Source organism: Galeopterus variegatus, unplaced genomic scaffold, assembly GCF_000696425.1.
Source record: "Galeopterus variegatus unplaced genomic scaffold, G_variegatus-3.0.2 Scaffold8028, whole genome shotgun sequence".
NCBI lineage: Eukaryota > Metazoa > Chordata > Mammalia > Dermoptera > Cynocephalidae > Galeopterus > Galeopterus variegatus.
This window is the reverse complement of record NW_007734139.1, coordinates 87,030-97,375: the sequence shown is the minus strand read 5'-3', so window position 1 is coordinate 97,375 and position 10,346 is coordinate 87,030. Positions and strand designations below refer to the sequence as shown.

The window sequence follows — 10,346 nt, the reverse complement described above, 5'->3', positions numbered from 1 at the left end:
AGAAAGAAAGAAAGAAAGAAAGAAAGAAAGAAAGAAAGAAAGAAAGAAAGAAAGAAAGAAAGAAAGAAAGAAAGAAAGAAAGAAAGAAAGAAAGAGAACCTAGCTCTACACGGTAAGAGAGAAAACGACTGTTACCCTCCCGAGGAGTTTGATGCCTGAAGTTCCCGGAAAAGCAAAGCCACCTATCCAGGGTGATGCCCCCAAGGGATAGCACAGCAATGACAATTTATAGATAGCAGAGGAGGGAGAAGAGGAAGGAGGGATGAGGGAGAGAAAGTGAGATAAATCAGAAGACACAAAACCCTTAGCAACAGGGGCTACTTCACCTGCGGACTGGAAAAAAAATAGGGAGGAAAAAAGAGGAACTTTAAAGTAAGGACAATGAAACTGAACAACAGCAAAATGGTAGTAAATATTTTATTTTGTCATAAACAAGCAAGTTCTGGGGCTATTTCCTCATGGTCCCCTCCTGCCCTCACTTCCCCTTCCCCATTTTCCTGTGATGCTGATCAACTGCTTTATTCCGTTTCCCATCTTCTTGTCCAGTTCTCCCAGCCTTTTTCTTTTTAAACACATGATCCTTAGTGCTTGTCCACGTGTTAGAAAAGTCTAGGATCTAGCAGCACTGCCTGCTCTGGCTCACTCATTTGGGTTGGAGCATTCCCAATTAATCTTCCCATCCTGGGCAAGTATTCGTCTCTCACAGAACTCAAAGCACTTCAAAAGGCCTCTTGTTAGAGATTTGTAGCCATATGAATGGGAAACACCATATAAACAGTGAAAAAAACACAGCTCTGCATGTTGTTGGATTTTCTCCTTCTTGGTCTCAAAAAAAAGCAATTAGACATCTTTCATTTAAAAAATACACACACATATATACAATAGTAACTGGGATGTGATTTTCATCACAACATTATAGGGTTTATCTCCAATATGCTAAGGACTGTCACCCAGTCTGTAAATTACTTCCAGAGTGTGGTTTGCTTGCTCATTCCTTAAAAAAAAGTTTGTTTGCTAAGTTCAAACTCTAACATCACGTGAAGGTGCCAGTCTTTATACACCTTTATAAAAGTAGAATATGCGGAGTATGATACACTAGTACAAAGTTTTACAAATTAATACAAGTAAAATATATAAATTACAATGAAATAGAGCAAAATTGTGGTTCTGTCTTGGGGTGGTTCTTTTAGCAGTCATATCGCTGTAAAGAAAATGAAATACACATTAGGTTACAATTGGGATAAACAAACAATGATGACATTTCAGTCCTTTAAATTTCTGTTTTAAACAAACATAAAGCAGACTGATCTCAGCTTCAGCAGAGCTTCAGCCAGCCACACTTAGGGCTGAGACAATGCTCATTAAATGTTTCCTAAGCAAACCAGACCCATTGTCCTCCCAGACTCAAAGCTGCAGAAAGGGCCCATGGAAACTGCAGGATACCGGCAGTGGGTTGGTTTTGAATGTGTTTGTGTGGGGTTTTAATCTTTGGGATTTAAAAGATAATGTGATGGGAGTTTCACACTGGTTTGGGCTCAATGTGGGTAACCTTTCAAATTAAACACTAGTGAGTTATGAACCAGACTATTCTATAGTAAAAGCTCTGCCTTGTGAAAGTGTCTTTGTTTTGTAAACAAAAGTAACAGATCTTCCCTGCAGGGTCTGAGCAGAAGCCACAGTGACTCAGATGGCAAACCCAGTGTATTTGCTCCCCCAACCCAGAGGACAGTGTCGCTCTGCCAAATCACTTCCGCAATCTTGGCCATTGATTTTTTATGCCTGTCCCCAAAATGCACCAGCACTGAAGTCCAGTGAGAACTCAGTTTAAACTCTGCCTTTTATGAAATTCAAGCTAAAAATAGATTGTGTTACAGTAATCCCAAAAAGATTCTTCTCTGCCACTCCCCAGCCACATTGCCTGAAAACAACTCCATATTGAAAGGTTCCTACACTGTTGTTTTCTTGAAAATTTGGCAGGATTCCAAAGAAATTATTAATCTTGCTGCACTTTTCCGATAAGAAAAATAGACTTTTATTTTAACTTCCTCTCAAAAATTATAGAAAATTTTCATTTACTTACAGCAAATTTTTTCATGGTAGCAAGGAACTTTTAGTTTCCCTTATGTTTTTGTCTTATTTTAAAAGAAAGTTAACAGACTTGGAAACAGAGGAGTAAATGGCTTGGAAGATATAAATTAAATAAGTTCTGTTCTCCTTATCCCATTTTATAGAATGAGACATAAATAACCTCCCCCTGCCAAGTTGGACCAAAGCTGGGCTTCCATCAATTCAATAATATATATCTTTTAGAAGGATATAGAAACAAGAACATTCCCCCCTACAAACAAATGCATATTTCTCTCCTAAATCATATCCCCAGGAAACAAGTGCTTCCTGGTTTTCTTTCACAGTGAAAGGCTTTTCATGTGCTGCTATTCAAAGGCTGCTAGTGATTCTCCATGCTTATCTGCTTAGGCATTTTGGGGACTCCTTATAAGGAAGGAATTGTAGAAAATCCAACAGAACAGCAAGTGTAGCATACAGGTAAAGAGCAAGAGCTCTGGCATAAAGTGATCCAGGGGTTCAAGCCTGTTACTTCCAGGCTTAGTGATCTTTATCTATGCTTAATCTCAGAGTCATAATTTCATTTGAAAAATGGGTTTATCACAGTGCCTGATGCCATGAAACGTTGGCTGTTATTTGTGTATACTTGTTGGGGGCATCCCTTTTGTGTGTCTGCAGCCAGCGCAGGAGTTGTGAAAGGGGCAGTGGATTCGATCCAGAAGCGGGCACCATGTCTATGGGCAGCCTGTTCCCACGCATGTAGAGCCAACTACAAAGAACCAAAATAACCCAGAGACTGTGAGACTCAAGGAAGCTTATTACTGAGAGCAAAACTGAATACTATAGATGTGTTGCCACAAGGATGATGTCAGAGTAAATGCTGGTAGATTGAGCGTGTTTGGTTTTGTCTTTTTCTCTGCAATGAATAATGGTGCATTGTGGTAACTGAATACAGCAGGGCCAGACTACCACATTTTCACACATGTTCTTACCTGTTTGCGAAAGCCGCAAAAGCCACATATACCTCCAAGCATTCCATTTATTACTTGAATGAGACACAAGATAAATTCAATTCCGCCAAGAGCCAAGAGGATAGAAAACAGAGTTACATTCCATTCCACGACGTGTTTGGGTTCAATGCACTGGGACCATGTGGAGGTATTCAGAAGGTACCTGTGGATAAGAAGAGATACTTCTCATACATGACCAGACATAATGGGATTTCCCAGAAGCTACTTTTTTTGTGTGCTGATTTTTCATTCAGAAAAAAAGAAATGAATAAATTTAATATCCTATATCAGATTCTTCCAATACAAGTCATTCCATAAAATGAATTACTTTTAGCCCAGATCTTGTTGTAATGATAAACATAAAACGAAATTATAACTTTTGATTCCTAATCTAGGATTCTGTGGTTAGAAATCCTCACCTTATAAGGTTTATAGTCTCTAAAAGACATATGAATTCTTGTAAACAAAAATAAAAATGCAAAACTATATTCATGCTACATTTAAAGCTAAGTAAAATTCATGAATGTAAATAGATGTGAACTAAGAACAGATAAAACAATTCATGTTTTAAGATAGTGGAATTATAGGTGATTTTTTACTTTATTTCCCAATTTTATTGTTGCTTAATTGTTATCTGTGTGAAAGGACTTTGTAACCAATATTGAGTAAATATTTAGAAAATATAATCTCCTTACATGAGTTTTCTTAGAACTTTAAAATATTAATTTATATCACTTCATTAAAACTTAATTTGCTCTTTTTGAAAATTATCCAAATTCTGACAAGTTTGAAGATTTAATATTCTAGAGTTTTTTAAGGTGAGACCTTTAGAATGAAATTATTATTTTTTTGCTTTTAAAGAATAATTTGCAACATGAAGCACAGGAATTAAATTAATTTGTTGCTGCCTCTTTACTTTCTTGATGCTGTGCCATGCTTCTATAATTGCATGTAGCATATTGCATTCACTCATTCAACAGGATCACTGAGCACTCAGTGTGAATTCAACATTGAGCCAGAGCTGGGGATATAATGGTGAACAGGTCATAGGCTGTGTCCTAGAAGAGCACAGCATCTAAGGGAAGACACAAGTAACAGGCAACTTCAATGCAACAGGTATGCGGATCAGGTAAACACAGTGTGAAAGGCCACAGAGTAAGGGCACCTACCATAGTCCAGGGAGAATGACTGCTTATGTATCTATTCAACAAGGCTGAGCTTCATGAAGGTAGAACAGTATCTGGCACAGAGTAGGTACTCAACACGTTTTAAAAGTAGTTGAAAGATAAATAACAACCTGAAGTTCCTTTGTTAAATGTCAGCAAACCGTGCTAAGGGAATGTCTGACTATATGTGTATATGACTTATGAGATTTTCTAAACACCTGGATATTCTTTCAATCTGAAAAATTCTACCTCTGATTACTCTCTTAGAATTGCAGCCTTTGCTACATTATAGTGTATTTAGATTCTTAATGAGATAGGATCCAATCATGTGGGAAAATCAAGGTCTGGCTTAGTTCCACAAAGAGGTCTGGTATAATTCTTTCCTTATCACTTCTTTCTGCCACAGCAGAACAAAGGGGCTTGGAATTAGAGACTTAACTTTTAAATGGTTCATTGAGCCAATCAGAGGTTCAATTTGTTGACTTAAAAAAAGTAAAGAAAAATCCCATCCTCTGGTCTTGTCTTCCTACCCATTGGTGGAACAAAGATCTGTATTTTCAGGTCACAATGTAAACAATGCCCATTGGCCATTGGGCAATGAACCAGTGGCTTGTGACAGTTAGTACCCATATTGAAAGCCCTGGGATGGATGTACAAACAGCAATAAAAAACATTTAGTGATATTCCCACATCTTCCTGCATTCCAGCTGCATAAATCATTACCTTTTTTAGAGGTAGGTTGATGTAATACCTTTGTATGCTTGTGCATACATGAATAACTACTTTCTGAACGTTTTGAAAAAAGATGAATCATGATTGAGCAATTTTGAACACCAAAATTTCAAACTGCTGTGACAGTTTTCCTTCAGAGGCTATCACTGGGTTGTGCTGGTTGTAAACTAGTGGGCAATATGCACGGCTAACAGTGGCAGCACTCACAATGTGTCAGAGCATTTTACATGTGTTATCCCATTAATCGGCATGACCTCTGTCATTGGTTTCATTTTACAGATAGACCCACTGAGATGCAGAGGTCTGTTCACTTTTTCCTGAACTCAGAGAGTAAGTGCAGAGCTGGGATTAAAACCAGGTCTACCTAATCCCAAATTCATGATCTCATAAGTATGCCACATAATATGTGGTTACTTCAAAAAGTTCGTGGAAAAATAGAAATAAAAGATAAAATCTTTCCATGAACTTTTTGAAGACTTCTCGTGTCTGTGTGTGTATATAACACACCCCCCAATTATATATAATACCTATATAATTCCTATATGCTTTATAATTCATAGGAGACAAACACGTTGATAATATAAGGGCAATTCAAATTCATTATTAGTATTATTTTCACTCATTAATCTCAAAACTTAACCTTTCAAAATTCAACTTTAAAGAGCTGAATAAGGAAAAGGTACAGTCAGAATCGTATCTTGCTCAAAGAAGCATGTCATTCATTCATCAGCACATATATCAGTTTCCATCAGCTTTCATGTTTCTGTTCTTTTCTCAATAACTGATAAGAAATAAGTATCAAAATAAAGCAGTGGAACCTCTTAAACTATCTTGATGTTAAAGTCGTGAATAAGACCTTTCTTACATCACCTGATAGCTTTAAATAAAGGGTGCATTGTACATAGTTTTTATGTTATACGTGTGTGTGTGTATGGGGGTAGGGGTAGGCTTTGCCCTGGGCTTTGGTTAAATTCATATAGTTACCACTCTTTTTATATAAGGGTTCTATAATACTTTCTTATAAAATAGTAAGATGTATTACATTTAATTAGCCAATTGTTCTGGTATAACACATACACTATATGAACACAAACTCCACAGCCAGACTGCCTGCATTTTAATCCTCACTGCCACTTCCTAGCAACGTGACCTTGGATAAATGACTTCATCTCTCTGTGCCTCTGTTTCCTCATCTGTAAAGTAGGAGAGTAATAGTGGAAGTCACTTCCGAGGGTTATTATGAGGAATCAGTGACTCTACTAAAAAGCACTGAGAACTTGCCCATGTCAGGGACTGGCTGTCCATCCTTGGACAGCTACTGCCTAAACTATGGCTGAGCAAGTGGGAACAAACACGGGATGAGCGGTGGGTGATGGAAGCCTGTTGAGTTTGATAGGGTTGCTACTGCACACATGTGGATAAGAATGTGTGGCCAGGTAGGGAACAATTACATACTGTCCTTCGGTGCTGGCAAAGGTGTAGTTCCACTGGCCAAGGGAATCAAGACACAATGGTCCTTCTGCTAAGCCCAGGGCTGCCACAATGACGCAGTAGCCAGATCCTGCAATTCCGATGAGAGCGGCCAGTACAGAAGAAAGCATCTAGGGAAAGGAGAGACACCAGAAGTGATCCAAGAGCACCACAGCTACATCTTAGGAGTCATTGTCACCACCACAGTGAGAGGACCTACCGCGCAACTCTCGCCGCAGTTTTTGTGGCCGCAGCAGCCACAGCAGTCATCCTGTTCCAGCCCAATGAAGACAAATGCTGGCAGGAACATCTGGTTAGGGAACAAGCAAATTAAAGTCATTGTCATTCCCCAGGTTCATGTGGGTCAGGTTAAGCATCTTCTGGTAAAATATATCTGTTTCTGATGATGTTGACTGGCTTTATCTAGAGTAACCAAGTATCTCAAAGACTGTAAAACTCTGAGGAGAAAAAAAATTCTAAATATAACATCTGCTTGTTTTCATTTAATGTGTCAAAGAATTCCTTCTGGTGAGGGTGTAGTGTGGGAGGGGTACAATAATAACCGGTTAACGTGTTTATTCCATGAGAGTTCATGACACAGTCCCAGATGAAAACTCTGTTTTGGAACTATTAAACCCTGTCTTTAAATCTGATTTTTTTTCACATTTGTAAAACATAGAAGAGACCCATAAGTCTTTAATAGGATAACTATAACTTTTTTGTAAATGGGAGAGATGAAAACTATGTATGGTAAATGTGAACTGCTTCTTTCAAGATAAAACTGCATAATTTTAGCTTAACAATGAAACTCCTTAAATAAGATATGAAATACTTTAAGTTTGAGATGAAAAGAAACTTAAACAAGTGCGATGCTATGCTAAGGACAAATTATTATGTTAACATAATAGTAATGCTTAAATTCAAAGCAGATTTGCCATGACATAATTAGTGTATTAGGTTTAAATCTTTTAATATCTTTTTACTTGACTAAGAAAAAATACACTGTATGGTATTAACAATTCCATAAAATTTCTCTTTAAAAATTCTTAATCCCAGCATTTTAAAACAGCAAACTCAAGTTTGTCCACATTCTTTCCATGCCATGGTTGAAGCTAATACTTTCAGCTCCCAGGTTGGCAGGAAATTCCTCTTATTTCAATTAAAAACGAACCTTGGAAAAAACAACACATTCCACTACTAGCTTCAGACACTGATCTGCCACTAACTATAAGATTTTTCCTAGACACGACACCACAGCATTACATAAAGGAGAAAGTTTATAGTTCTTTCTAAGTAGCAATGCACTCATAATTCATTATTTTCCCCTGTCTCAGCTGTCTGAGAATAAGCAGAAAATTTGGATTCAAAACCGTGGATTTAGACAGAGAACGAGCCAACCCCCTCAGCCCCCCAGAGCAAATGTTAAATGACTACTCGCTCCAGTACCAGAAACTCTATAGTCTCTCAAATCTGATTTAAAAGCTAATATCTGTTTCCTAGCTGTAAAGTAAGAGAGCTTAGCAAAAAGGTAATTGAAAGAGGATTCTGTAAAACATCTAATAAAATTAATGCACTATACCTCTCTCAGTTTTGTATAATCTGCTTTCAAAAGAATGAACGATAACAACAAAATCACTGCATTTGGAAATATGCATTACAGAAAATGTTCCTTGAAAATACATAATGAAAACATCTAGCTCAGAGAGGAGTTTTGAAAGATTGTAATAATTCTGAATGACTTACCAGCAAGCCCCCACCTACGATACCAGAAAAGAACCACACGAAGCGGCTGAGATGGTTTTCAGAGCTGTACTTTGTTTCCCCATCGGGAAAGTAAAGCAGAATATTAGCTACAATGCAGAGGACCGCGAGCACTACCAGAGACTGCCCAATGCATCGTGCACATTTGCCGTAGCACATAGTAGTAGCAGGTTTCTCACTGTCTTCAGCTCAGTGATGCCCCAAATCAGATGAGAGTGACTGCAGAGAAAGCAAAAGCTATTCTCAGCCCATTCCTGCCACCTCTTAAGTACTGCGAGTTCTTAGTCACCGGGTGGATGAGGTACTGCGCTGTCATTGGTCCTGACTGCAGGCTCTGGCTGGGGTGGGGGGGTTGAGGGGGGAATGTCCCGCCCTTCAAATGAAATCCTTGGGACAAGCGAAACCAGGGGCAGGACGTGAGACACAGCCTCAGTCATAGGCAATGGAGAAAATAATTAATCCTCAACAAGGAATTCACTGTACAACTCCTTCACAGGGTAAAGAGTCAACAAGAAAGCCTAACACAGCTGTCCAGTAGCTGCCAAGTGCCTGTGGTGCAACTGCACTGGCCGAGGCTTTGAAAGACAGCAGGATACGATCCTGCTGTACAGCTGTCTGGACAGCTTCCACTCCGAGGGCTCTCTGTTTCTCTTTCTGCACTGATTTAATTTGTGACTGGGACAAGTCTCCTGAGCTCTGAGCTCGTTTCCTTGTCTGTTAGAGACAACGTGTCTGAGCCGTCACCCACAGATTGGACGAGGCTGCTGGGAAAATTACAGAGCAGCCTTCTTTCCTCGGCCTGCAGCAAACTGCAGAGCAGATCCTACTGTCCAGACTCCAAAACAAATCTGCACCACCACAAAGGTGGCATCAGTCAACACAAAGAGCTCAGGTGCTTTTTTTCATTATTTTAATTCCTGGGTATTGCTGTCAGGCAGAGCAATGCCAGGAAGGGCCAAGGAAGGCCTAGAGCATGGGGCAAGGGTTAAAAGTGGGGAGGGGGTGGTGAGGAAGGGAGGGAGGGATAGAGAAAAGAAGGCAGGAAAGGGAAAAAATGAGAGAAGGGTGTCGGCAAGCAGAGAGGGGAAACAAGGTTGAGAGAACCTGGAATGACTAGGAGAGTCAGAACCTACAGATCAGGGCACAGAGGTGAGCAGGTATCCACCCAACCAGATACAGGCTCCCCACGTAAAGGCACAGAACCGGCATTAGACTAACTTTCAAGCACGGTTACCTTGCCGAAGGAGGACATCAAATACTTTTCGTCCTTGAAGAGCAGGTTGCCCCAGCAGCTGGATGTGGGGTGGGGGGAGGAGAGGGTGGTCAGCTGGGGCCACGACTGGAGGGGCCCTGTCACCAAGGTAGGATAGAGAGTGTGGAAAATAGGAAAAAGGCCAAGGTGGGAAGTGGCTAGTTTAGAAGAGGAAGGTAAGCGAGGCTGGTGAATCCAGAGGCTCAGGCAAAGGCCAGAGACTGAGGGAACTGGCCCAAAACATAAAAGAAATTGAGGCCAGCTGTGTTTAGTGACTGAAATCGGCCTGGGAGGAGAGCTCAAGAGGAAGTGTGCCCTGCGCATACTAACAGGGGCAAGGCCATGATCCAGAATGGCCTGAGGAAATGAATCAGGGGAAACTGGAGTGCGGTCAGGGAAGCCTGGAACTGCGTGCCTGCTCAGGTGATCAGGTGCTCAGGTGCAGGTGGGCAAGTCCTCCTAAGAGCCCCACTCCGCCACCACCGTGCATCTGACTGTAAGTCTGCTTGGAGACAGGACTGCACAGGCGACAGGGCTTGGGCTGGCAGTGCAGGTGAGGGCTGGGGCCTTTGTTGAGGCACCATGGTCCCAACCCTCCATGCTACCAATCTATCCCACTTGGGGCCAAAATGGGGGAACGTGATCCTTTGATGACTTTAACCTCGAGTGTTCGCATCCCCTTCTGTCTTCTTTCCACCATGTAGTCAGCAGAGTGGGGAGAAGAGAGTGAGGGGCTTGGAAAGAAAAGGTCTGGAGTAAGACCCCAGGTCCGTTGTTTTCCAGCTTTGTGGACTCAGGCAGGTCACTTATCTTCCAGAACTGTTTCCTGGTCTGCAAGACAAAGGGCAGGACTAGATTAGTGGTTCTTGACAAGTGTTTGAGAATCTTGTA

The 10,346-nt window shown here is 40.6% G+C and overlaps 1 protein-coding gene across 2 annotated transcripts; it reads right to left on the bottom strand.

The window, feature by feature from the left end:
• Window positions 1-1,104: 1,104 nt before the first annotated feature.
• TM4SF1 (transmembrane 4 L six family member 1) lies at window positions 1,105-10,278 on the bottom strand. 2 transcript variants are annotated; one of them, XM_008592558.1, is made up of 6 exons: window positions 10,117-10,278; window positions 8,186-8,422; window positions 6,663-6,752; window positions 6,428-6,573; window positions 3,057-3,237; window positions 1,105-1,201 (listed from the first exon to the last, which is right to left on the bottom strand). In XM_008592558.1, exons 2-6 carry the CDS (start codon window positions 8,360-8,362, stop codon window positions 1,187-1,189), a joined length of 609 nt encoding a protein of 202 aa, XP_008590780.1. In that variant the 5' UTR covers window positions 8,363-8,422; window positions 10,117-10,278; the 3' UTR covers window positions 1,105-1,186. The 2 variants fall into 2 exon arrangements, with proteins under 2 accessions (XP_008590780.1, XP_008590779.1); XM_008592557.1 differs by lacking the exon at window positions 10,117-10,278 and having other exon boundaries at window positions 8,186-8,454.
• Window positions 10,279-10,346: the final 68 nt, after the last annotated feature.

What these genes read in the sequence shown, in the direction of transcription:
- TM4SF1 (XM_008592558.1), bottom strand. Translation starts at nt 8,362, where the DNA reads ATGTGCTACGGCAAATGTGCACGATGCATTGGGCAGTCTCTGGTAGTG. An exon ending in TCGTAGGTGGGGGCTTGCTG is followed by an intron (nt 6,753 to 8,185) that starts GTAAGTCATTCA and finishes TTCCCTAACCAG; the next exon opens with ATGTTCCTGCCAGCATTTGT. An exon ending in ACTGCGGCGAGAGTTGCGCG is followed by an intron (nt 6,574 to 6,662) that starts GTAGGTCCTCTC and finishes TCCTTTCCCTAG; the next exon opens with ATGCTTTCTTCTGTACTGGC.